Below are 27092 nucleotides of genomic sequence, written 5' to 3'. Positions count from 1 at the left end.
CCACATAGGAAAGAAAGGGGAGCAGCCCAGGCAGGAGGCACAGATTTTAACTTCAGGCTTGTCAATTTCTGGCTACAGCCTCAGTTTTCTCACCTCATCTGTGAAAGGGAGATAATATCTCCTACATCTCAGGGCTGCTGTGAGGCCAGGGAAGGTCTCCCTCATGAAATGCCTGGTACATAATAGGAACTCAATAAATGCTGGCTCTCCCGGCCCCCATGGAAACTTTGCTCCTCTTACCTAAGAAAGATTAGTGTTGATCACTCCCAAGTTAACATCTGGTATTCAGCTAAATATCAGTAAACTTTGTCCAAATACTTGTCATAAGACTTACCTGGTGAAAGCCCTGTTTTGAATTGGTAGGTATACTTTCACATCTCTTTTTTTCAGAAAAGCCCAAATATTCTTTCAATTTGGCCAATTTTAGCTTGTGTGCAACAACACTTTCTTAACAGACTAAACGAGATTCATTACTTTCACAAAGCAAATTGAAGCTGTAAATTAATAACTATATTAAGCTAATATTTACGGCATACTTACTATTTCCCAAGAACTGAGCTAAGCACTTTACAGGTATTTAAATATATTCATATCTCATTTAATTGTCACAATCCTATAAGACAGATACTATAATTATCCCCATTTTACAGATGAAGAAACTAAGGCCAAATAGCAATAACTTAACCCAGGTGACAGAGTAAAGGGCAGAGTTCAGTCACAGCCAGAGCAGAGAGGATGTCTGAGCTTAAAACGATGCATACTGCCTTCTCTTTTCAAACCAGTGCTTACTCACATCTTCATATCGTCCAGAAAGACTTAAATATTCACATGACAGAATTTTAGAAATCTCCCCATGATCCAAATCCCCACAACTGTATTAGATTTGTCTAAAGCACCTCTTCTCATGATGCTGTATTTCAGAGAAGAATCTAAACTCATCACAATATTCCAAAAGGAAAGTGGAGATTTAATAAACTGCTTCCCTGAACTTCTCTCTGCCAGTCTTCCTTTAGTTATTTCTATGTTCTTTTTTCCTGCCACCTGTTTGTCTTAAGTAACAAATATTTTATGATCAGCCCATAATTACGAGTAGTCATACGGAAAAGACCGCCAGTGAATACCAGAGAGAGGAAAAAGACGTAGCAACGCTTCCAGTTCAAGTCACAAAAACTCCAAAGAAATATCAAACGAAACACACCAATTCCACTGATGGCTTTCCTAAAGCTGTAGTGGCACAAGAGCCGCCTCTCGCTGACAGAGAGCTGTTGCGGTGCAATCTGTGGTTTTCGAGAGTAAGAAGTGCGGGGAGCCCTGCCTCCCCGCGCTCGCCTGGCGCTGGGCAGTTTTTGAAGAAGGGAACAGAAGTGAGTATTTCCAGTTCAGAGGGGATGGGCTCGCAGAGCCCGAGGTCCTTTAATGGCTGCTGGCAACTGGTTTATACACTGGAAATCTAAGAAGTCCGCACACGAGTCCCTGCAGACGGCGAAGTGAACGCCCAGTGGTGGGCGGGGGCAGGCTGCTCGCCATCACAGGGTGGATGGTCCCCTTGCCAGCTCACCTTCGCCGACACGTCCGGCCCGGGGCCAAGAAACTGGGCTGCTGGCAGTCCGAAAGCCGGCGGCGATCGCGGGCGTCACTCCCCGCCTCCCGCTCTCGGGGAGGATGCGCGGGGCGCCGCCCCGCACCTGTACCGCAAGGGACGACCTTGGCCCCGGAGCAGGTGATGCCGGGCCGGAGGACAGCCCCCCCAGCAAAGTGCGCCCACCTGGCGTCGCCGTGCCGGCCGCTCGCCCCCCAGCCCGGCCCGGGCGCCCCTGGCGCATCGGGCGCCGCTCCCGCAGCTGGAGCCACGCGCCCGCAGCCTCACCTCTCGCCGCCTCCTCCTCTTCCGTCGCCATCGCAGGAGCCACCCGGCCGGCTCCGCAGCCCCGGGACCGGCAGCATGGAGAGCCCCGGGCTCGCCCTGCGCCGGCCCAGGCGGCGGTCCCGGGGTGAGCGCGCGGGCACACGCGGGGCTCTGCCCGGTGCGGCGGCGGCCGCCACCGCAGCCCCTGGGCGCGCGGCCAGCGGAGGCCGCGGAACGTGCAGCGGGAATTCGCCCGCCCGCGAGGTCTGGCCGCCGCCGGACCGGGGGCGGGAGAAAGGGACGGCGCGCAGGGCGGAGCCACGGCGGCCCCGCCCCGCCGACCCCTGCGGCCGGAGGCAAAGTGCGTAGAGGCCCGCGACAAAGCCCCTTGAGGCTTTCTGGAAACCTGCCTGTTTAAAACAGGTTTCCCCGATCAGTTTCAGATCAGTTGTCTGCCTGTTCCGGAGGTTGGAGTTGTTTCGCTTGGGGGGAAAAGGTAAAGGATGGATGCAGATCATTGCATGGCGGGGGTTACGGGGCCGAGGGCGTAGGGGTGCGTGGGAGGGGGTTCCGGTGGGAGCTGAAAGGGGGACTTCTCCGGCCCCTTCTCTTTTCTGCCGTGGAAGGGCTTAGCTGGCAGAGACTAGGGTACGATGACAGAGAGGGGTCACCGAGGAAGCCCTTTGGGATCCTGCAACGGTTGTTGGGTGAATCCAGAAGCAAGATCCTTTGTGGATCACTTGACAGCCCCTCATCATATGCCGAATACTCTGGTTCGCTCCCCGCCCAAGGGACCCTAGGGTTACTTGGTCACAGTTTGTCTAGTAGAGGTAGTGGAGAAAAGGAACGGCAGAGAAAACACCAAAGCTTTGCATCAACCAGGCTAAATCTATTAATCTTCCTACCAGGACTCTTCATTACAGCGTAGAAACTAGCTGCTTTTTGTGTCCTGAGGGCTACTTAGGACCGAACCTGGCGGGGGCGTTGGACGCGTGTTCCCGACGGAAATAGGCAAGACCCGGAGAAACTGTTGCGCTTAAGGTGGGCACGGGGACTTTATCCTGCTGGAGGTGAAAGGAGAAGCTGCTCTCAGTAACACACACCGAGACACATCCCTAATCAAAACCATTCTTGAAACATCCCAGCCCTAGCCTTGATTTGGAACTCTATCCGAAATCCACCGACACCAACGTATGTTGTAAGCTCAGAAAGAAAAATTCCACACAGAGCCTGGCAGATACTGTTGAAATCTGGCCTAGGTTTCCCTGAACGTGTTCAAACCCTGGCTTTCCAGACAAGTAAGTGTACACTGTTTTGAGGTGGTTCACCAAGATTGGGAGGCTAAGGGGACATTCTTAGACCCACACATGTTCAATGCCACCTTAATGGTGAAGTGGAATTGCTAGGATCCTGGTTAAAATGTACAGTACAGACTATGTATACACTCCTGCTTACAAAGCATTTTTCCCTTTATCATCTCATGTGAGCCTCACAACAACCTTTGTGAGGTGGTTGAACACCAATAATTCTTGTCTTCTCAGTAGGCAAACAGAGGTTCAGAAATGAGTATTTTGGCCAGGATCACTCAGTAGATGGTAGAAGCCAGATGGTAAAAGTCAGATCTCCTTAGGAGTTCATAGTGGCATTATAAGCTTGCCAGTGAATCAGTGCAGTCCTCATTTCTTAGAAATGATGATTCACTTCCACCAAAAGCCTGAGAGCAAGAGAAAAGAATCCAGAACCTAAACATGATAGCAGGAAGTATAACACACAAGGGGAACAGATCCACCGGATTCCTTGGGCCAAATCATTCTCATAGTTTAACGTGTGTTCCCCCAACTGTTCAAGTTTAAATTCTACTTTCTAGTTTTTCCTTATGCTCTGGAGCTTTACATTCTAAGGCATGATTTTTTTTTTTTTTCAGGAGTGGTTATATTATACCTCCTAGGATAAGGCAGAAATAGACAGTCACACAATATCTTGACAGATGGATAGGAAATTCATCTCTCATTTCCAACTATTGGTCTTCTTATATTTTCTCCTCGGGCAAAATGTAAGAAAAGTGATTTGGAACATAACTTGTAGAGTGCATGGTATAGTTTCTTCTGGTCAATGTGGTTTCCTTGCCAAAAGCCCAGGAATAGGTTTGCTCTTTAGGAATTATTGCTAATCCTAGGAGGAACTTAAGTTTGTTCAGTAATTTACTTCACTGCCAAGTAGTCAGGCAAGAACAGGACTGGCATTAGGAACCACTGTCTCACACACTGTAAATTCCTATTCTGGTCAGCCTCCTGCTGGGATTGTAACAATGTAATTTAGTTTGGGGGACCCTTTAAGTTCACTTAGATATTTCAGTTGGTCCAGGACAAAAAACAAATCCACCTGCTTCAGAGTGTAGTTAAATTGAAGACACCATTTCCAGTGATGCATAAAAGTAAATAACTACCCATTAATGAGCTCCCAAGTGACTGAGGAAATAAATTAATAATATTTAAAACTACCCTTTCTTCCCCATCACTCCCCCACCCCCGGCATTCTATGGAGGGTGAATACTGGGGAAGATTCTTGGATTTGCTGAGCAGGTTGATGAGAGGGAGTGCAGTTAGGAGAAACAGGGGTGCCAAATGTGCTTAGAGGGATAGATGGGCCTCTAGTGGGCTTCTGGAATGGGAAAGATTGGCTTGGGCTTGGCCTGTGGAGGGGAGAAGCAGAGAAGGTAACTGCAGGAGGGTATGCTCATGAGAGAGAGGAAAAGAGGTGGTGGCAGCTGCCACAGGGAGGGAAATCTGAGAAAGATTTTTTTAAATGGTATTTAGGGAGCTTCACTGTGTAATGCAAACTTTCTTACATTATTTCCCTGGAAAACAACAACTTTAGCAAGAGATAACATTCCTTTTCAATGCTTTTGGAGTTAATTTATGTTTTTATTATAAGTGAAAACATTTTGAGATTGGCCTTAAGAGGGAAAGAAGGGCCACCCACAAAATGCAGTTATTTATTAATTCCTTTGTTCACAAATGCTTATAGAGCACCTACACTGTGCCAGGCATGACTGTAAGGGCTGACTGCTGTACGTCACCTACTGGGCATCCGTTACTTCATATAGATGTTCTCATAACCATCGATGAGGCAGGTATTATTTCATTTTAGAAAAGTCCAACCAGTGCCCTTTTTCCTTTAGCTCAGTAGTTCCCCAAGTTGGATTGAGACAGTGCAGAAGTTCAGACTCACCCCAGAAACTCTGATTCAGTAGGTCTGGGGTGAGACACACTAAATCCTTATTTCGAATACATACCCTAGTTGATTTTGAAATAGTTGCTCTGAGCACTTTACTTCAGGAAATATTGCTTCAACTTGTCAAAAATGAATTTTCTTAAGGCTAGGTTGTTGCAAGGGATAAGCTGTGTGTGTATTTCTACAAAAGCCAGAGGACAGAAGTAGTAATAAACTAAACTTTCTAGAAAAATACAGGGAGAACAAAACTTAGGACAAGAGGGAATAGTTGTGCGGACATCTCTTTATATATGGATTTTTCCCTTAGAGATTATGTATTTGTGTATGCATGTGTCAAAAGCTGAACTAATTTTTACTTCTGCAGGTTTTGGACACTCTTACAGTAAGTATGGTGCCCCAGGTCCACCTCAGTCCTCCCCATATTGTACAGAACTGTCTTACCCAAGAGGACAGGAAAGGCAAAGGACAATTTCCCTTTCCTGTTACAGATTTCTCCCTTTGACAGACTTAAAAGTCAGCCTGCATTTAAGGGTTTGATAAGGAATGTAAGTTCAGAGATAACTTTGTAATGGTTAGCACAGTCTCCTGAGAAATGTCTTGATTTCTATTCATCAAAGCCCATCTTCTCAAGTTAGACAAAGCAGTTGAACCAACAGTGATTAGGCCCACCCTTGGCTGGATCTTGAAGGGAAGTAAGTTGGTGAGGATCCCTAATACTGATACAACAGCTTTGAGGGAGATGGACCAATGAAGAGATGAATAGCAGCTGGCAGGGATGGCAATAGCACTAAAAAGACCAAGCCCTGATCACTGGGCCAAACATCCATTGTTTGAATGATGTCCAGAGACCCACCCGTACTCCTGGTTCTCTGAAGGACAAGAAACCTGGGGTCCCAGTAGCTGAGCCATGGTCTAGCACAGTGGTATTCAGTATTCCTATTTTAGATGGGTCAAGAAAGACGTTAATGGACCAGCCTTCGGTTTATATGTAGGCAGTGGCAGAACCAGCAACAAAATCCAGATGCAGTGACTTCAGGTAAGAACCATTGATATAAACCTGTGTGGCACCCTTTTGAGTATCTTGGAGGTGAACTCCAGTTTGGGTCTGGTATCCCGTAGCCCTGTGCTTTAGGGGAGCCTCACTCTGGCACCAGGGATGTGAATCCTGATTAGTTTTAAGTCAGTCACCAGGCCAGGTACTGTTGTAGGAGTGGATGGATGACATAATTATGGCCAACAAAATGTGTGTGTGTGTGGGGGGGGTACTTTGCTTAGAATGCTTCTGGAAAAGATTTTCCTTGCTCTTAAAAAGAGGATGAACAATCAGTAGTTTCTCTTTTTCAAGACTTGTTGTGTGAGGATTTGATGCTTAGGCTCCCTGTGGCCATCTAGCCCCTCTAAGAAGACAAGACCAAGGACATCCAACACAATGAGGATGACAAAGTAGAAAAATGAAAAGAACTCATACTCTTGGTGATGTTTTTGAGATGCTAAATTTACTCTGGAAGGTCCCTATATTGTGTCTTAGTTTTACACGATACTCATTTTCCTTACTGTTGAAACCATTTTTACTTTCATCTTCTGACACTTGCAGTCAAAAGCACCCAAAGTGACAACTCTGTCACTTGCTTCCCATGTGTTTATCTGAGGTCTAAAAGCATACGAGGTAATTTGCAGTGAAGCGTGCTCTGCGATTTGGGAGCAGACTGGCCTTGATCCAAGAGCAATTTATTACCTGTTTGGGTAAGTCACGCTCAGCTTCATGTTCATCATCTGTAAAATGATAGTAATTATTTTATTTCACAGATTAATAGTAAAAACCAAAATAAATAAGGTGAGAGCATTTTGTACACCAATGTAAGTTCTTTTAATCACAAGATGCTTTTGAAAGAAGGTAAATGTAGAGAGGAGTCCAGGTTTGCTCCAGCGTCCAAATTTTGCTACTCAGTGTTTTCACCGTTTTGTCTTAGCAACAGCATTACCGAAACAGTGTCAGTCGGGGAACAGCTGGGAGCACAACTAGGATGAACAGGATTCTGATTGGCTCCCTCTGGGCTCAGCAGAAAGAGTATCACGATCGATGAGCAGTGTCTCCCACGGGACAGATGTGGTGGTACCTGGGTACCTGGGGCACTTACATCACTCGTTTCCATACTATTTTGAGGCATTTTCAATTTAATTTTGAGGCATTTTAGATTTCACTTCTGCCTGCCAATTGGTTTTGGCCTAGTGGGTGGGGTAGCTGTAATATAAACCTGTACAACTATCTTAACTGTTTCAACACAACTGAAACTTAAAATATTTGTTTTGTTCTTGATGTAATCTTTAAGTATAAAAGTTAGATACATTTACAAAATAGTCTTTCTTGAGTTTTGGATAACACCTATCTCAAAACTTTAAAATATAACCAAAAAAACCTCACCAGCAGAAATATTATAAACATAGTTTTTATTCTTTTCTTACCTTCAAGGAAAAAGGCCTCATGCCACCAAAACATTTCTTTGAAACTCAGTACCTGAAGACAGAACTCGATAGCCTGGTGATTATTTTTCCAGACAACTGAATAATTTATATTGCTTTAAAAAAAAATAACTAACATCTATTTTTATTATTTCAGACCTTTTTAAAGCAGCAATATCTCCCTCATTTTTTTTCATAAAAATCTAAAATATCTCTAGTAGTCCTAAGTGTCTTGTACTTATATTTGTTCCAAGTGTTTGTTTCATTAAAAGTTTCCAGAAATAAGTGCACTTCTATAGAGAAAATAAAATTTAAATAAAGACAACAAGGAAATAATCATGGTTGTAGCAAAACGGTTATTTTGAATGTTCTCAGTCTTAGCAATTCAAAGAGAGAGTGTGTTTGGTAGGCAGGGACCTCTCTACTGATTAACATCTCAATTCGTTTATTTGTAGATCATTGATAGATGGATAGCTGTTTCTCCTACCAGTAGATACTGATGGGTTGACAGTCTAAAGGTTTTCTACAATAAAGCACCAAAAATAAATGTACTTAAAAATATTTTGAGATTTACAGATTTACACAAAGATAACAGGTGTTTAAAAAAACAGAAAAAGTATGTTATTATAGAAATAAATGAAATCCTATCTTGAGCCTTAGCAACCAAAGAAAGTTTTGAACATTCCACACTTATTTTCCATTCAACTAATAGCTTATTAAATCATATATATATTCCATTCAGAAGAGGTTGACTTATAAGAAATTCCCTATTCTCAGATTGCACTATGCTTCAATAAATTTAAAGATTTAAAGCTATGTTAATAAGAAAAGCATAAAAGAAAAATAACATAACTTGCTTTAATACAAAGGTTTTTTTAATAAAAAAGTCAAAGTCTACATTAAATCAGGAAATCAATAAATCTGAATTATACAAGCTTTCTATGTACTTAGAAAAACCAAGAACACACAGTTTATAACAAAACTCTTTAATTCAAAATAGAGTCTAATTTAAAGAAAATGTCATTATGCTCAGTTGATTAGGTAGGGTTTTGTCATTTAAATTAAATGGTTCACCTGAAATACGGGAAGTATATAATAGAGAAAATTCAATCTCAAGGGTACTTCGCAAATCATCTAGCTAATTTGCATCATGAATCAAATTCTTAGCTTCCAAAGGGCAGACACAGTCTTTAATTGCTTTTAGATAGGCACTTAAGAAATGCTTTTGATGAGGAGGAAACCCCAAAGATTATGAATCACTCTATTAACTCCAGGGAAAAATGAGACTCTAAACAAAGTAAATTTTCCCTAACTGCCCTTCCACTGCCAAGAAACCATAACTATTCCCAAGTTCTTCCTATTAATAAGAATGAAGGAGATGGAAACTAAAATGCTCTATTCTTATTCAATTAAAAGGTAAACTCAGCTCCTTTATATCAATCTCTCTCTCTAACTTGAATTAATGAATTTTTTTATACTAGAAGAGTTACCATATTAGAGCCAGAGAATGTTGCAATTTCCTCATATCTTACCCATTCACTATCACACTAGCAAAACATCCTTTTTTAAAATGGGGGGGGGGGGTTGAGAAAAATCTCATAAAACTAAACATAAGTTAAAGATTTTTTAAAATTAGAGGCAGTTATAATTAGGAAAACCAGAGTTAGTCAAATTGAGATAACCCCAGGATTTTAATAGTTCTCTCTCCTAGATGAGAGATGATCCAAATAAGAAAAATGGAGATGAACTATTAGATGAACACATAATAAGTATCAAACAAATACTAGGAAAGAGTGGGGTGAGGGAAAGGGAAGGAAGGGAAGGAATGGGGAGGAAGGGAAGGGGAGAACAGGGCAGGAAAAAAACCTAGAATGACCTTATTAAAACACTGTGGAGCTCCCCAGCAAGCAGCAATATTTATAAAATCTTTTGTAGATTTGCATAATGATCCTATGCAATTCTTCCCCACTAAGAAGAACATCCGTACAAATAAATTATCATTTTAGATTCTGATCACAGATCATTTGTAATAGTGATAACTGTTGTATCTAAAAAAATTCCACCAGTTAACAGTTAAGACAAACATTAGGCCATTCTTTGATAAAGTATTACTTCTCCACTACTACTGATGAAACCAAAACCTCAGAGAGTCATTTTAAAATTAAAATGTTGAGCTAGAAAAGACTATTCCATTCTTAGGGAAATACCCAGAGAATTTGCTGCTGACATCATCACCCCTATTCTCTAATCACAACCCCCCCGGCCTTCATTTACTTCCTTAATTCCATTTACATTAGCCACAGTGATGTAGCTAAACATGAACAATATTGCCCTTGAATGAGCTGGCCTCTATCAAAGATCTGAAGACAGCATTCCCACAGGACAGTAAAATCCTCCTCAGTTGTGAACATCCACTCTGTTCAGGATCTTTGGTACATTTGGAGTATAAGAAGATAATGGCACAATAATACAAGTACTATCAAAGGAAAAATTTTCATCAAAAGAAATAAACGTTAACCAGCCATGATATGTAACAACTTTCTAGAAAACCAAATAGCTCTTTGTTCTCTACAAGTCCATTTACATGATCAGAAGTCTGACATTTAAAAAAATAGTTTAATAAAAATACACTAGTTCTCTACAAGCAGCCCTCATGGTCATTTCTTAAATTCAACTCACCATAATCAAATTAAAATAATGCCATGTCCTCTTGTTAAAAAAGAAGTCCTCTTGTCACAAGAAAAGCAACTTTACATTTTATATAATACAGTACATCTCCCTATGAGTATACAGACTACGTATATAAAGGTCATCAGTATTTCTGAATGCAAAGTAAATATATTAGTGGAGTGCTTGAGTGAAGGTGCTAAAACTTCCTCCTTATTATAAACTTGTCACTCCCTACTGTGGAGTTTGTGCAATAACGTGATGATAAATTCTATTTTTTAAATAACCAGTGTATTTCCTTTTTAAAATGTCTTAAAACCATTACAGAAATTGTCTTCATATATATTCTATACATGTCCAAACCAATAGGGCAAGTGTTCTAATGGCTTTTATTGATTATCTAGACCCATAAGGTTTGCAGTAAAACAGCAATACTGCAGTGTTACCTACAGGTTAGCCTATGTTGCTATAAATGACATATGTTGCTCCTGAATTGATTAGAGGTGTTACAGTACAAAGCCACAGCACACACAGGCAGAATGGACCTTAATACGCATGTAGGCAGTGCAGTTAGAAAGGGATGTACATTTCTTTTATTCCAGTACCTTCATATAATAAAGTTAACAAAAATAATAAAATATTAAAAAAAAAAAAGCCAGCTGGCACTGCCAACCAATTCCTGTAGTAGTCTTAGAAATCCTAATCCTGTAGAATTTCCTCTTGTAGTCAGAAGCACCACCATCTTCGGGAGTATTTCAGTGTACTGTTGTCTACGCCAAGCAAGCCTGGTGATGCAGCTACCTGAGTTCTCTTGGTTGTGAGCGAATGGGATCTTCATTCATAATTTCCCAGCTTTCATGTAGGTGGGGATAGAGCCACGCTGAGTCAACCCTTCAAACCGCTTATAGGTATAATTGAGGAAAACCCAGTCTTTGGATTTGTAGTCCGGTTCTGTGGTGTTTGGCACTAGAAAGACAGAAAAATTAAGGAAGAGCAAAGGAATTTCATTAATGAAAATGTCATCATCTTCAGAGACTTTTAATAGTGTTAAGTGTGTTGTAGATTGTCCTACCTGGTTGTAAAATATCAGATTCAGGAAAGTCATCAAAATTTGATGTATCATCAATGCTTTTGATTTCTATAGGGATTGCTGCTGGCCTTTCCCTATAAAAAGGTATTGAGTAACCATGGTAAGTTTTCTTGAATTTAGTTTTCCAAAACATAATCCTGCCTGCAAATTCTGCATGCTGTTCTACAGATATTAGAAGGGCCAAGGAAATTTATTATGGATTTGAAAATACCTGTAGTTAAGTGGATTTCATAGATGAGTATAATTTTTTTATTAAAATATTATCATTTACTTGGAATTTTTATTTCTTTGTACCAAGACTTTCTCATGCTGTCTTTTTAAAGAGGAAAAATAAGAGTTAATGAAAGGGAAAGCAGAAAAGATTTTATTTAAAGAACTTTATCATTATATAAAGTACCCTAGATATTGTGGGGACTGGATCCTACCTAATTAATTCAGGAATAGAATTCTTCTAGTAGAGGATCCGTAAATCAAGTCATTTAGGAAAATAAGGGGCTTGAAGAGTGAAGGGACTACACATTTGTGATGAAATCTGAATCCAAAAACTTCTCAGTCATATAAATGTTAAGGGAATCAGGGACATTAGGTTAAAAAAATACTAAGTCATGAAAATGCCTTCTTATCATGCTAAAAATAGTTAAAAGAATTTATCAATTTTTATTGCTTCTATTTTTTTAACAAGTACTTATTGGATCTATTAGGTGATAAGTTTACAAAATTATGTAAGAGCATGTATATATTTTCCCCAGAATTATTCTAACCTATTTATACTTAATGTACTAACTTAATAAATGTACATTAGTTGAGTGTAAAGAAGCATAGACCCTGGTGCCCTGAGATCTAATCCCTTGTCATTACTTAGCAGGATGACCGTAGGTACTGCGACTGTTCCCTAACATAAAACCAGGAGACTGGACTGGTAGTCTCTAAGCATCCTTCCAACTGTAACCAGCAGAAGCACAGTTCTGCTCAATGAGATGATGTATAGACAGTATAGTACAGTGTAGCAGGTCAGAGTCAGGACTCTAGAATCAAACTGCCTGGGTCTAGTTCTAGTTAGCAGTTCTAGCTAGATCATTCACTAGCTGAGGCACTGCAGGCAGATTACTTCTCTGTGACAGGTTTATTTTGAGGATAAGATAAGAAATGCACATAAAGCACTTAGAACAGTGCTGGACATACAATAAATGATCCCTCCAAATTGGCTATAATCAGGTAGAGTGCCTAGCATATCATAGAAGCTCCAGTGAAGATCTCCAGTGAAGGGACACATAGGCTGTCTTGAAAGTGAAAAGGGTCTGGCTAGGCAGGGCAAGGGCAGGGGCAAGGAGGTGAAGAGCATTTTCACCAGAATGACGAGCAAATGACAAAACCCTGGGGTGGGAGAAGTGGGAAAGACCATACAAGATGCAGCTTGTACAGATGAGGCAAGAGCCACATCCTACGATCCTGAAAAGCAGTTAAGGATCCTTAGTTTTATTCTAAGTGCAAAGAGAAGGAAGAAAACAGCACGATCAGACTTGTTTCTAAACTGTTGCTGTCTGAGGAACAGACCAGAGCCACTGAAGGTGGTTTGGCCACAGACTGAATAAAGGCCAATGCTCACAACGAACAGCTGTAAGCAAATTCTTAAAAGTTACTTGCATTATTTAACTTTCCCCACAATGTTTAAAAGAGGGACTGTATATTCTTACAAATTAATGAAGGAGACACAGTATGGTATATTAATTAGAGGACAAAAATGAGGCGTTATAGAGTCAAATGTAATTATATCTTTGTTGTGCAAACAGTCTTCGTCATGTAACTCTGAATATCAAAATCTAAACAGGGGCACAATATGTGCTTTTTCCTTGAAGTGGACATTAGATAAAATGAGTCATTTAGCTGTAGCCACTATAGTCTCACTCATTTATATAATCCAGAGAACACTGATTTATCACATTATCACAATGCTACTTCTTGTATTTAATCTAGCAGAATCAAAGAAAAATTAATCACCAAATCTAGTAAAGTTTTTACTCAGACCTCTCCTACTCAAAGCCTATAAACATACCTGATGTGCCCCCAATCTACACCTTCAAAAAAAGGATGACTTTTTATTTCTTCTACTCCACTATTCCCAATTCTATTTTCAGAATCAATACAAAACCTGGGAAATGGAAACAGAGAAATTATCAAATGCAGATTACATCTAAAGTAGTCTATTTGCATGATTTCAAACATTTCATCTTTTTTTTCTGTTTACTGAAGTTAACTCTATTGTGGGAGATGTGGGAAAAAAATAGAAAACATCTATAATTGCACTACTCAGACATAACTACTATAAACACTGAAGCCATTTCCTTCTAGTCTTTTAATATAATTTTTACAATATTGTGTTGATAAGTAGTTACCATTTTAGAACTATTTTTTTCACTTAGAACATTTCTCAAAGTCATTAAATATTTTTCTGTAACTTCATTTTCTGAAATTTACACATGGAAACACTACAATTTATTTAGCCAGTTCACCATTGTTGAACATTTAGAAGGTTTTCAATTTTTCATTACTAAAAACAATATCAAGATAACATACTGTACCTAAATCTTTACACACATCTGATTATCTGCATATGCGAAATTCCTAGAAGTAGAATTGCTGGGTCAAAGGTCATAGACAGTTGAAGATTTTGTATAATATGCTGCCAACTGGCTGTTCCCATGGGTTGCCCAATTTATATTCCTTCCAGCCATTTACAACAGAGCCGAAACACTTCATCTTAGTTGAGAAACAGAATGGAATCTTGTGCTTAGAGAAGGTTTCATATAGAGACTTTTGTGATATGAACTGCTACTAAGAATTTATTTTCCCTTTCTCTTGAGGAGATAGGGATAAGGTCATTGTATTTTAACAGGAGTGACCTCTGAAATAATACAAGGCCTCTTCCCTCTTCTTAACTCTGACTTTTTTTCCTGCATAATTCCTTTTAAGAGTCTGCATTTTTAAAAAACACCTTTTCTTTACTGATGCCTTTGACTGTATAGATCAGTGATAGTCTTTTTCCTCCCGCAAAGCTGAAATAGGCAATTTAGTCTTTTAGGTCCCTGTGAAGTTTTAAGATACCACAAACTCTTCTAGGGATTTAACTACTAACCTAAGAATTAAGTCCTTGGCTTTTTCAGATATAGGCACCTCTGGAGGAAATACCAGAGTTTCTTTCCAGTTCATCACTTTCCTATATGTTTCTTGAGGTGTTTCAGAGCAGAAAGGTGGATATCCTACGTATCAGAGAAAACAAGTTTCATGAGCTTTTATGATCAAATATGCTACACCTATTATATGTGTGTCACAAGAAACAAAATAGCCCTGGGTGCTCCGCTTAACAATAAAAAATACCACCATTCAGCCATTTATAATAAAATTGCTAATAAAGTCAATAAAATAAAGGATTTAAAGCATTGCCCCTCTTCTACCTAAAAGGCCATGCAGACACAATTTTGATACATGGGAGTTCCAGTTAAATGCCCCCTTCCTGACAGAGGATCCCTGGAGAGCTCACTGATATTTATCAGTGTGTATTTAACATTGGCGGATGTCAGAAATCAGTTTAAGGAGTTCAGATATTTCAGCCCATAATATCTACGATATGTTCATCAGTGGCACTCAAGGAAATTTATATGGTATGTACATAAATGAATGATAAAACATACCTATTAGCATTTCATACATAATTACTCCCAAAGACCACCAGTCACACAATTTGTTGTACCCAGTCTGCATGAACACTTCTGGAGCAATGTAATCTGGTGTCCCCACTGTGGAATATGCCTGCAAAGGAACAGCTTGTCAAATCAATGTTCTCAATGTTTTTTTTTTTAAAGATCCAAGTATGGCTCACTACTGGAAAAACCAATATATACAGAAGTTAGTTTTTCATTTAATACTTGTTTTGCATGTTTATCATGTATAAGGCTTGGTGATAGGCACTGAGTCAGATAATATGTTATTTAAGACATGATTTCTGTCCCCCAAAGAGTTCAACAACGTTATTTATGTATTTAGCCCTAAATCCATTCCAAAAAGAATAAAAAGCTTGTGCCCAGTAGGCCTGGCTTCCCCACTCACTAGTAATGTGCTCTCAGGCAAGTTATTCAACCTTTCTGAGCCTCAGCTTCTGCTTACATAAAATTGGAGTAATAATACCTGCCCTAACAGAGTGGATACGAGGATGAAACAAGCAAAGGAATGTGTTTGTAAACTACAGCCTACTATATAAACGTCAGGTATTTTCATTATAAACTCATTTCCAGGGCACTTCTTATCCATTAGAAAGCAATGCAGTTTTTCATTCTTAATTCATGTAAAATCTTACAAAAACTTTCTTTAAGGCAATGATTTTCAACTACAGGTAGTACTCTAAGGGCCACCTGAAAATGTGGAAAATGTGTGACAGCAGATTTTGACATTTCAATGACCTGGGGGAAGACATGATTGGCATATAGTGGGCAGGGGATACAGGTTCTAAAGGAATTTCCTACCCCAAATACCATGAGTCCCCTCTGTTTCTTCACTGGGAAACACTGATGTAAGTCATAATGATGGTCACGAGAATAATAAAACCTGCACATGAGTAATCAGTGTGAATATTCTGTAATCAGGGGGTACAGAATTCCCACCATGGCTTTAGGCAGTATTCATTTTTCCCTTTAGAAGTAGGAAATACTACAATTCTTTTCTCAATTGTAAAATCTGATCTAAAAGTGACACATTTAAAAGTAGAAGGAAGATTCTGTCATTAATGCATAGCTCAAAACATTTAAAAAAACTTGTAAAAACACCAAAATGTTTTACAAGCACGAAAAGTTTACTTGGGCTAATGAGAGAATGAGCTCAATAATGCAAAGGTCATTTTATTTGCTTTGAGAGGGTATCAGACTCTGGCCTTTCAGTCTATTTACCTTCCTGAGGGACTGCTGAATGAGTTTCTCTTCATCACTTGGTTGAATTTAACAAATATTTACAGAGTGTCCATATGTACCAGGCGTTGTACAAGAAGTTAGGAAATTAAAGTCAAAAGACACATTCCTAACCTTGACAATGTTCATGGACCTAGTTAAGAGGATAAAGGGAAAGAGGAAAAGGGGCAAATGATTCTAATATTTGCTGAGTAATGGAGGAGAAATAGTGTGGGGTTCAAAACAGGCAGTGTTGTTCCACGTTAAAGCAGTCATTAAGTTTATTTGCAGTAAAGTCTGCTTTCCAATTTTATTTTATCTATTTTATTGTAACACTGTTAACATGCCAAACTTTCTGTTTACTTTGTCTACGAAGTTCTTAGAAGCACACAATAACCTTACTTACGCTGATTGACATTTGTTGCATCAGGACAGGTAGGGAAAATGGAAACATGAAAATCACACGGCATTTACTACAATTTACACTCATCTCGTTGAGTTTTATAGAAAATGCCAGTACTCGTAAACAGACAGATTAACTAATTATAGATATGCTTGATAAAATATTCTGAAGTGAAATCATAACGTAAAAATCAGCATTTTCCTTTACAGGCAGGGAAATGTTACAGAGAAACTAAGAAAACTCTATGATCCCGGAACAAGCTCTATCATTGCTATGAAGTAAGAACTAATCATTGTGAAGCTCCGAATTACCAAGCAAATACCAAATGAGATTTTAGGACCAGGGCACAAAATTCTTTCTTCAACTCACCAGTTGTCTCCTGTTCTTCTTCCATGTTTCTGCTTTCCTCTTTGAGTTCATGTTCTGGAATGCTAATTTCAACAAGACAGAATTGTAATTACGAGGGAAAAACTCTTACCAGAAAACAAATTCACACATATCCATTGAAAATACATTGGTTTAAGGGGTGAGGAGAAGGAGAGAAGCTTCAGTTCTCAAGAGTCCTGGATTAAACCAGCTGTACTACTTTAACCCCCCAAAAATCAAACTTACAGAAGTCACTTGGTGGGTTGTGTGTAAGATTTCTGTAGAATTCAGTCCTATGAGCCTTCTTTAATCCCGTGCACAAACCAAAATCAGATAATTTTACATGACCCTAAGGAAAAAAAGAAGAAAGACAAAACCTAGTAAAATCAATAGATTTTATTAACTTAGAGACAAAAGCCTCATTAAAAACTCTTCTAAATGCAATCATAAAAATTCTTAGCTTAGAATTCATACAGGTGAAATGTAAAATTATCAATATTTGATGATGATTATTTTAAGGAGTAGAAAATGGAAGATGATAAAAAGACAGCCAGTTTTCCCTTGATGTCATTTCACTTCACAGCTCTCTCCTACCGTATCAGTCTATGAAATAATGTAGGTTAGCAATAATATAAATTGCAGTTGCCCATTTCCAATCACAAAATCACTTCTATTACTTCATAAAATAATCAGCAACCTAATAATTCACTTTATTCACATGCCTTGGCATCCAATAAAAGGTTGTCTGGTTTAATATCCCGATGGATGAAACCCAACTGGTGGATCGCATCTATTGCCAGAACAGTCTCTGAAATGTAGAACTGTGTTTCCTCTTCCGTCAAAGTATCTTTCTTCATTAGCAATGTCATCATGTCACCTAATTAAATGAGAATAAGTACCATGTGTTAGAAATGCCTCAAAAAGGGGAATGCCTTATAAAAGATTTCTTTGTAATATACAACATATGCCTGATTTTTGCATTTTATGATCTACCCAGTGTACCTCCAACCATCTCTAGGGCCCAATAAAAAAAGTGTCACTGCATAAGGAAAAGTTTCATGACATTTAATGGTTTTAAGGTAGAAAGTATGTGAAATCAAATCAGAGCAGAGGTGATAAAGAAGTAATAACTACCACTCAACATCCAGAATAAGTGCCTGAGGAAAATATGTCAAAATGTGAGAATGAATCAGTGTAAGCACACCTGGAAATGGGATATATTCTTTTAAATTCAGGTTTCAAAAACACTCAGTACTCTCTGGGCCAACAAAAATAGGTCATCATCCCACCAAAAGGGTCACTTCTAGACATTCTTTTGTTTTCAAGAAATTTTGCTCTTTTACAAGGGGCAAAGAATAAACACTGGTGAATTTACAACTCAGAATTGACAATTGTTGATATTTTTTCATGATGCTTCAAGTCTTAAAAAAAAAAAAAAAAATACCATGCAGATTCTTTGTCCTCCATTCCCATTCTATTCCCCTTTCCCTTTTTGCTGAGTAGCCATTATCACGGATTTGGTTTGGTGTGCATTCTTCCAGCTTATTTTTGAAGTATGTTTTCAAATACATATATATTAATCTATGAATTTACCGTCTTTTGTATGTTTTTAAAAATTACATAAGTAATATCAACTGTACATAATTCCACAGCTTGCTTTATGATTCTACTTTGTTTCTGAGATCCTACTGTTGAAATAGATAGAGCTCCTGACTTTTCACTACTGTAAAACATTTCATCACACAATTATGCCATATTTTATTTATCCATTCTTCTACTGATGGACATTCATCTTGTGTCTAATTTTTCACTATTATGACACTGCTGCAATGAGCATCCTTTTACAGGCCTCTTGTGCACGTGCATTTTCAACTTTACTGGTATCTCTGAACTGCTCTCTGTAAGGGTTAGAGATTCCTTCGCACAGATGAGAGGCCCGTTTCCCCCAGCCCCATCAGACTTTCAATGTTTTTACTAATCAGATGAGTGTGAAATGGAATCTCATTCTTGTTTTAATTTGCATTTCCCTGAATATGGGTGAAGTTGAACATTTTCCTATATATCTGTAGACTAACCAGAGTTTTCTTCTGTACACTGCCTACCATTTTGCCCACTGGGTTGTTTGTCTTCTTCTTTAGTGACTTGTTCTTAACTCCAGACTTGTAAAGATCTAAATAATTATATACAGTAAACACAGAATGATAATATTTAAAATGTGCCAACTTTATCATTTCTTCAAAATAATCGGATTTGTGGTCCAAATTAGCATTATTATGGGAGGAACTATTAGAAAATCATGACTGTGTAAAACCTCAGAGCTAGGGATATAAAAGTAAACCTAATCAATAAAATTATAATTACATATAACAGTGTGCTTGTGTCAGTCTGTCATTGCTATTGTTTGCTTTTACCTCCAGGGAGAAATTCCATGATTAGATAAAGGTTCCTCTTATCTTGAAAACTGTAAAACATCTTCACCACCCAGGCACCATCTGCTTCTACTAAAATATCTCTTTCTGCTCGGATATGGGCCACCTGGAAGAATGTATTTTGAAAAAATAATTGTAACACATTACACATTTTCCAAGCTTACTTCTTAACAATTATCATATTCTCATTAAATTTGGAGAAGCTCAGGAAATAGTTTATTTTAGCTGATATCTTTAGGCCTGAAAAGATGGGATCACAAGGGGAGGCTGAGGCCTTTGAAGTAGGAAAATGATTAGTCTAAAATTTTTCTAACCAGAATCTCCACCTAGCCAAGGATCTTGGCTTTGTCATATAAATTTAGGGTCTGACTTTTAAAAGTTAAAAGTAGTAAGCAATGCCCTATAGATTGGTATGACAAAGTCTGGGTCCTTAGCAAACTATTTTTAACTCTTACTAGTCCAAAAAAGGGACTGACTTGGTCTTTAACCATTAGGTTGTTTTTTTAAGAAGGAGAAACATTTATAATAATTTTATATCATTTTGTTATATTGAACTTTTCTAATATTTATAAACATCTACAGCAAATTATTATATAACTTTTTGGAATTTTGCTACTTACTTTTGTCAGACACATAATTACTAGAGCTACTATTACATGAACAGACTGAAAAATTTTATAAACTGAGTGATTTGTGGGGTTGGTATAATCAACTTTCAAATGCTTTTACACTGATATAGTTATACATTCTTTCTTCAAAGTTTAATTAACGATAGGATTTGATTTTATGCGTTTGCTATTTTCATTGTGCATCATTATGAACTCTGACCTAAAGCACACAAGAACACAGATTTTGTAAACCTTTTCATGACAACAAAATATGATCTGCTTAAATTATCTGGGATTATTGTATTATGATCTGATACAGTAAATGCTCTGAGATCAAAATCAAAGCACAAGAATAAACGTTAAAAACTTGATTTCTGGCATCAAAAACCTTAAAATCTCTCTGGACCTGTTTCATAAAGTGAAAAATGATACCAAAATTCTTACCTATTGCCTTTTACAAAGCATTTTAAGATGGTAAAGGAAAAACTTTTGGTGTTGCCTCTGTGGTTGTCAGGATAAACTTGGCTTGATTATTTTTAAGTATCTTAAAGCCAGACTACAGGATATGTTTTCAAAAATGAGCCTATGTTTCTAAAGTATAGGAAGTATCATGCACAGTAATCCAGTACCACAATAGTGGGGAGAAAAGCTGCTACTTAATTTTGCAGAGTGGTTAGCATTCAAGTAAATGTGATAAAAACTTAAAATAATGACATATTAGAATTGAGTGGGGAAAAGGTTTTCTAAAATGAAATTCAATGGTGACAAAAGCAGATTAATTTATATAGGGGAAAAAACAACCCCAAAGTGCAAAACAGACTTGATGTTGGACTCCAGCGAGATTCTCCTGCAAAATATTCTAGACCAGGGCTGTCCAATAGAAATAAATGTAAGCCACGTACATCATTTTAAGTTTTCTAGTAGCCACACAAAAAGCAAAAAGAAATGGGTGAAATTATTTTTAATAATATAGTTTCTGTAACACCCATATATCCAAAATGTTGTAATTTCAGTATATAATCAATATAAAAATTATTGAGATATTTTACACTTTTTTTTTTTTTTTCACCAAATCTTCAAAATTTGCTGAGCATTTTCCATTCACAGCACATCTCAATTCAGACTAGCTACACTGAAGTGCCCAGTAGCCACACGTGGCCAGTAACTATAAAGACTACAGCTGGAACTAACTGCTGCCTTTTGTTCTTCCTCTAAAACCCGACCCAGGACTAATCCCATACGGCTTAGTTAGAAGATTCCTGTTTATCTCCTCATCTCTGAGGATCAACATCTTGACACAGACATTTATTCCCATCATTGTCTGCAATTCTCTAACACAGCTCAGTATCTCGACCTTCCTTGTCTTCCGAACCGCTTCCCCCTGGAATCAGCCTGTGTTCGACAGAACCCCTGTCACCTCATCTCTGGATGGTTCCTGTCACCTTCTCATCCTAATTGAAATCAGGCTGTCCACGGAGCGTCCCGTCTTCCTGCAGAGTGAGTTGTCAGGAATGACCTGCTTTCTCCCTCGTGTTTCTTGGCTTCCTGCTCGTCCTAAGCTGCTTCTGAACCACTGTGACACTTTCCTCATCCCCAGCTCCTCTGCGGGCATGCTGTCAGGCGCCGTCAGCTGTCGTCCTTCCTCCTGGTCAACCCCCTCAGTCATTCATGACTTCAGCTCATGGCTCACCAGCTTCCTTTCCATCCTTTCTGGTCATGGGTGAGTTTCAAGATCCATAAGGACGAACCACCGAATACCCCCTGCACAGCTCCTGCATTCTTCCTCACCTCCAGTGATCTTTTCCTCCACTGAACCTCAGCCACGCGTGGTAATCTTCATGTCCTTTTCATAACCAATAACTGCCCTCCCTCTAAAACCTCCATTTTAAGGAACTCTGTTTCTGATCCCCACCTTTTATCCTCCCAGGTGTCTTATTCTTGTACTTCAATCTCCATTCCATGGACCCTACACCACTTTTTCTCTGTTACTCTCCTCAGAACCTCATTTCTTTCTCTACCCGGCCTTGGTTCCATCTTTATAATCACTCTTTTGCAAACAGCTTCAACTCCCTTGTCCCCCTCTCCCTCTGTTGTATTTCCCTGGCAAAATACCAACCCTAGTTAGACCCAAATTTCTGCCTATTCTGTACCTGCCCCAGAGCAACTAAGTATTACCAGAGAAAAATCACCCAATGATACCAAGTGGTTTCACTTTACATTCATGATTGAAAATCTCAAGGGACATTCAACTGCAAGTCTGCTTTCCCACACTTCAAGTCAATAGTTGTGACTGTTTCACAACTTCTCTCTGCTTACACCTCCAACAAGCTACCTACCCCTCCTTTCCTCCTGCTGATGACCTCCTTTATTTGCACTCAGGAGGAACCTGGCACTTTACACGCCAGATCAACCACCCTGCAACCACCCTGCGTTTGTTCCTACTTTCTCTGCTTTTCCTCCCTGTCCTAATGAATAGGTCCCAGCTCCTATCAAAGATCAACTCCTCTGTCATCCTGTGTACTCCTGTAATTATCTGCCTTCTCTCTCCTGCATCTTCAGTTTTTCTCTCTCTAATGGATTCTTCCAATCAGCAGTGCCTTAACAACAACAAAAAAAAACCAACATTCTTTACCAAACTGTTCTTTGTTCTGCTTTACGTGAAAGACTTAATCTATACTCACGTTCTCCACTTCTTGCTTCCCATTTTCTTTCCCACTATTCCATTTAGGCACTCCACTCCACTGGAGCTGTCCTTCCCAAGTTATTCAGAATCTCCAGCAGTGACACCCAGTGGCCTGTCTTCCTCTTGCCCCCTCTCTTCGCAGCATTCAACATTCACCTTCTCCCTTGAATGCGTTCTTCTGCTGGCTCCCATAACACCATGTTCTCCTAGCGGTCTCCCTTAACTGAGCAGATGTTCCCTCTTGGTCTCGTTTCCTGGTTTCTCCTCTGCCTAGTGTTCCCTAAGGGCTTGGATCCAGGCCCTCTTCGCTATATATTTGTTCCCTAGGCAATTTCATCTGTCCCATTACTTTAAATACTATCAATCTATTGATTACTTCTAAATTATATTTTTTTAAAAAATAAATAAATAAATAAATAAATTTATTTATTTATTTTTGGCTGCGTTGGGTCTTCGTTGCTGCACACGGGCTTTCTCTGGTTGTGGCGAGCAGGGGCTACTCTTCGTTGCGGTGCGCAGGGTTCTCATTGCAGTGGCTTCTCTTGTTGCAGAGCACGGGCTCTAGGCGAACGGGCTTCAGTAGTTGTGGCTCGTGGGCTCTAGAGCGCAGGCTCAGTAGTTGTGGCGCTCGGGCTTAGTTGCTCTGCGGCATGTGGGATCTTCCTGGACCAGGGCTCGAACCCATGTCCCCTGCATTGGCAGGCAGATTCTTAACCACTGCACCACCAGGGAAGTCCCTAAATTATATTTCTAGTCAAACTTCTCCCCATATTCTAGCCAACTGTCAACATAATTATCTCTACTTGGATATCCAACAGGGAGCTCAAGCTTAATATGCCACAAAGAGAACACTTGATTCCCAGTGTCACCAAACCTGTTCCTTCCTCAGTCTTTTCTACATTAGAAACTAACACCATCATGCATCCCATTCCCAAGTAAAACTCTAGGTATTATCCTTGATTCTTCCCTCCCTTTTCACTACCCTTACCTCTCCTCTCACCCCCTCAACATAGAGTATGTCGCAGAAAATACTGCTGGCTCTTCCATGGAAACATATACTTAATCTGTTTGACTTTTTTCCTCTTTGCTGTTGTATAAGCCACAATCACATCCTGGCTGGAATCGCTACACAGTCTCTCAAGTGTTCTCCCTGCTTCAACACTTGTTTGTCCTTCCAGCAAGCAAAGGGATTGATTCATCCTTGTAAAACATCCATCAGACATGACGCTTCTCTGTTTAAGCAAAACATGTCTTCCCACTGCATTCAGAGTAAGACCCCCACGCCATTTCTTGGCCTGCAGAACTCTGTGTGATCTGGCCCCTGACTCCCTCTCCCCCCTTCATCTCCAACCACTCTTCCCGTCGCTGAATTCAGCCACAGTGGCTTCTTGCCGTCTCTGAGCAGGCCACGATTATTCTTGCCTCAGGGCCTCTGCATTTGCTCCCTGGATCTTTGTTCTACCAGATCATTAAATCTCATACTTTCTAATTATTCAGTCTCTCATCAATATTCCCTTCTCAGAGAACCTTCCCTCATCTCATTCTTCCTCCTAAAAAGCCAGGTCATCTGCATCACTTTATCCTTTTGTGAAATCTGTCTTCATAGTACTCATCAGAAATGACTATTTCAAATAGCTGTCTGCCCATTTTCCCCAAGACTGTCAGCAAACAAGAATCAGGTTTCTCCTGTTAATCACTGTACTCCCAGAACGTAGAATAGTATTTGACACATCATAGGCACGTAATAAATACTTGTTGAATAAATGGAATAGAAATAAAGTGAAACAGTGCAGTGAAAATTAAAGTGGGCCATATTTAAATAAAAATCAACATCATACTGCTATAATAACAAAGTAAGCTTTAGGTGGGACTAAAGACTGAAATCAAGCATTAGGTACAGAGAGGTGCCATCTCCCTCTTACCCTTGTTGAGTCCTTCACTAGCATATATATTCACTTAGGGTTCTACCCAGACTGGAGATACAGGTGAATGCATAAAATAATACTATTGATGTTTTCAGATTTATGGCCGCCCCATAAACTGCATCAAGTCACAGGAAACATGGAGAGAGCCCAGGAGTACAAAATTGGAGTAGTTACAGATTTTGGAAATATGTAAAATCAGCAAATTCTGAAGAGACTGGTTTGCTTATTTGATAGGTGACAGGGACTGAGAGAGCTGAGAACTGTCCTTTATTTTCACTGAATTCAGAGAAGAAGGTATTCTGTTACGGACTGAATGTTTTTGTCCCTCCTGAAAATTCCTACCGTGATGTGCTAACTCCCAGTGTGACTGGGTTTGGAGACGGGCCTCTAAGAAGGTAATGAAGGTTAGTGAGGTCGTAAGGCGGAGGGCTAGTGTCCTTGTATGAAGAGACCCCAGAGAGTCACACTCTCCCCTCTCTGTGCACACACCAAGGAGAGGCTATGTGGGGACTTGGTGAGAAGGCGGCCATCTGCAAGCCAGGAATAGCGCTCTCACCAGCAACCAAACCCTGCTTGCTCTTGGACTTCCAGCCTCCAGAACTGTGAGAAAAGAAACTTCTGTTGTTTAAGCCATCCGGTCTGTGGTATTTTGTTAGACATGTAAATCAGATTATGAATTTGGAAGAAATCTGAACTATAAGAATTGAGAAACAACAAAGCAGGCTACCAGAAGTCTACAGATTATATAGTAAGATGTGTAGGTTTCTTTTTAAAAGTCCCAGTTTTAGCACTTGCTCTAACACCTAGTCAGTGGACACCCCTTTGGCTACGTGTGTTAAAGAGCTCATACCTGCTCTTTTTCAAGCATATCAGATTTTCTCAATATCTTCATTGCATAGATATGGCCTGTATCTTTCTTCTGGACCAGCCGCACCTAGAATGTAAAAATTCATATCACAAATGTCAAACAATCACTACTATTTGTTTAGGAGTGAAAGGTAGGCTCCTTTAAAGAAAGCAGTGTTGTAGTTTGCTGTTGCTGGTATTTTAGAAATTCTATTAAAATTAAGCTATTTTAATACACATTTTAATATATTACACTACTTTAATATATATTAAGCTATTTTAATACATATTCTGAAGTATCTTAAGATACATATGTTCAACAGCAGTGCCTTTAAAAAAGAAGCACACCTCTCCGAATGCTCCTCTTCCTATAACTTTCAGAGACTCAAAGTCATCCAAGCCAAGTCTGGTCCGCTTGAGCCGTAAGAACTCTGTTTCCTTGCGAGCATGTTGTGATCGGCGTAACTTTTTCTATTAAAAAAGGACAGTTTAAAAGGATGATTTTAAAATCAGATTATTTCAAAGGAAGCCTATAGTATTAAAAGATGAGATATATTATAATGAGGGTAATGTATCTAAATATTATATACTGGTGCTATAACTTATTTACCAAAGTTGAATATTTATTAAGCATGGAAAAAATAAAATAATCCAAAAAAACCATTTTTAAATTTTTAACAGTTGATAAATCTTTATTCTTGAGGCAGACTCCATTAAATATTTCATCTTAACTAGTTCACATATTCTTTCATTTTTATGCTAAATTAATTCAAAAACAAAAATTAAACTTTAGGAAATGCTAATAGTATTCTGATATTGATTTTTTACTGTCACGAAAAATCTACTTTGCTTCAATTCCCTGATTTCCAAGGTTGCTCTGTCACAACTACTGAGACTTGTGACACCGAAGTAACACAACAGCAATATTTCCATACAGATTTATTTATGGTAGAATTTATTCTTGGGCAGATTTTTAATAAAGTGCTTGAGACTTGTCACACAACTTCTTGAAAATATGAAATTGCAACCAAAAAAAATTATACAAAGCATCCTTTAAAATATCCAAGTCAAGAATTTCATAATTCATTCTCCAAAGATTACAAAAAATACTATTAATAAGAAACATTATGAAATACCTGAAGGTTACACTTGGAATGGGCATTTATTTAAACAAAATTGAAGTTCTAAACCTCATTTTTCCCCTCACCAAACAAAATTCTCTTTTTTTGACATAGAATTATGTCAAATTACCTCTCCTAGTAGAGGTCACTTAGAATAGGTAATGAACAAAATCAGGGAAAAAAATTAAACCCCGGTTCATCTTCAACTGAACCCTATCAAGCTTTCGGTGGTTCAGGTCTGAGGAGAAAATAAGTCAAAGTGACTGAAACTGTTCAGAAACATTGCTCCTAAATGAAGTGCAAGATATAACCACTGAGTAGTTCCTTCCTACACCCCTGTGTACATCTGTTTCCAAAAGGGTAAGGTGAACTATTAATTAGAAATATGCAAGTATGGGCTTCCCTGGTGGCGCAGTGGTTAAGAATCCGCCTGCCAATGCAGGGGACACAGGTTCAAGCCCTGGTCCGGGAAGATCCCAC

The 27092-nt window shown here is 39.2% G+C and overlaps 2 protein-coding genes and 1 long non-coding RNA gene across 6 annotated transcripts in view; 1 reads left to right on the top strand and 2 right to left on the bottom strand.

Annotated features, from left to right (window-relative positions):
• Nucleotides 1-2054, bottom strand: part of ARNTL2 (aryl hydrocarbon receptor nuclear translocator like 2) — a 95383-nt gene extending 93329 nt beyond the window's left edge. The window contains exon 1 of one of the 2 annotated variants that reach the window (XR_005021525.1): nt 1868-2054. Coding sequence is in view for 1 of the 2 variants with exons in the window: in XM_036866267.1 (XP_036722162.1) it covers nt 1868-1898 (31 nt within the window). In the remaining variant the exon portion in view is untranslated. The remainder of the gene's footprint in view (nt 1-1867) is intronic. The other variant, XM_036866267.1, reaches the window with a different exon arrangement.
• A 136-nt stretch (nt 2055-2190) lies between these two features.
• Nucleotides 2191-27092, top strand: LOC118902118. Of its 2 annotated transcripts, XR_005021515.1 has the most exons (5): nt 2191-2342; nt 2755-2887; nt 5445-5462; nt 6026-6116; nt 27055-27092. It is a non-coding gene; the product is annotated as an uncharacterized LOC118902118 (long non-coding RNA). The 2 variants fall into 2 exon arrangements; XR_005021514.1 differs by lacking the exon at nt 27055-27092 and having other exon boundaries at nt 6026-6391.
• Nucleotides 6898-27092, bottom strand: part of STK38L (serine/threonine kinase 38 like) — an 81293-nt gene continuing 61098 nt past the window's right edge. For both annotated transcript variants that reach the window (XM_036866078.1, XM_036866077.1), the window contains 11 exons: nt 25840-25962; nt 25496-25579; nt 19412-19535; nt 17723-17877; nt 17247-17349; nt 17004-17065; nt 14987-15104; nt 14431-14554; nt 13351-13446; nt 11280-11371; nt 6898-11173 (listed from right to left, as the gene is read on the bottom strand). In XM_036866078.1, the coding sequence (XP_036721973.1) occupies nt 11046-11173; nt 11280-11371; nt 13351-13446; nt 14431-14554; nt 14987-15104; nt 17004-17065; nt 17247-17349; nt 17723-17877; nt 19412-19535; nt 25496-25579; nt 25840-25962 (1209 nt within the window). In that variant the 3' untranslated portion in view covers nt 6898-11045. The remainder of the gene's footprint in view (nt 11174-11279; nt 11372-13350; nt 13447-14430; nt 14555-14986; nt 15105-17003; nt 17066-17246; nt 17350-17722; nt 17878-19411; nt 19536-25495; nt 25580-25839; nt 25963-27092) is intronic.

The sequence above is a fragment of the Balaenoptera musculus genome, chromosome 10, assembly GCF_009873245.2.
Source record: "Balaenoptera musculus isolate JJ_BM4_2016_0621 chromosome 10, mBalMus1.pri.v3, whole genome shotgun sequence".
NCBI classification, from domain to species: domain Eukaryota; kingdom Metazoa; phylum Chordata; class Mammalia; order Artiodactyla; family Balaenopteridae; genus Balaenoptera; species Balaenoptera musculus.
This window is presented reverse-complemented; position numbering and strand designations above follow the sequence as displayed.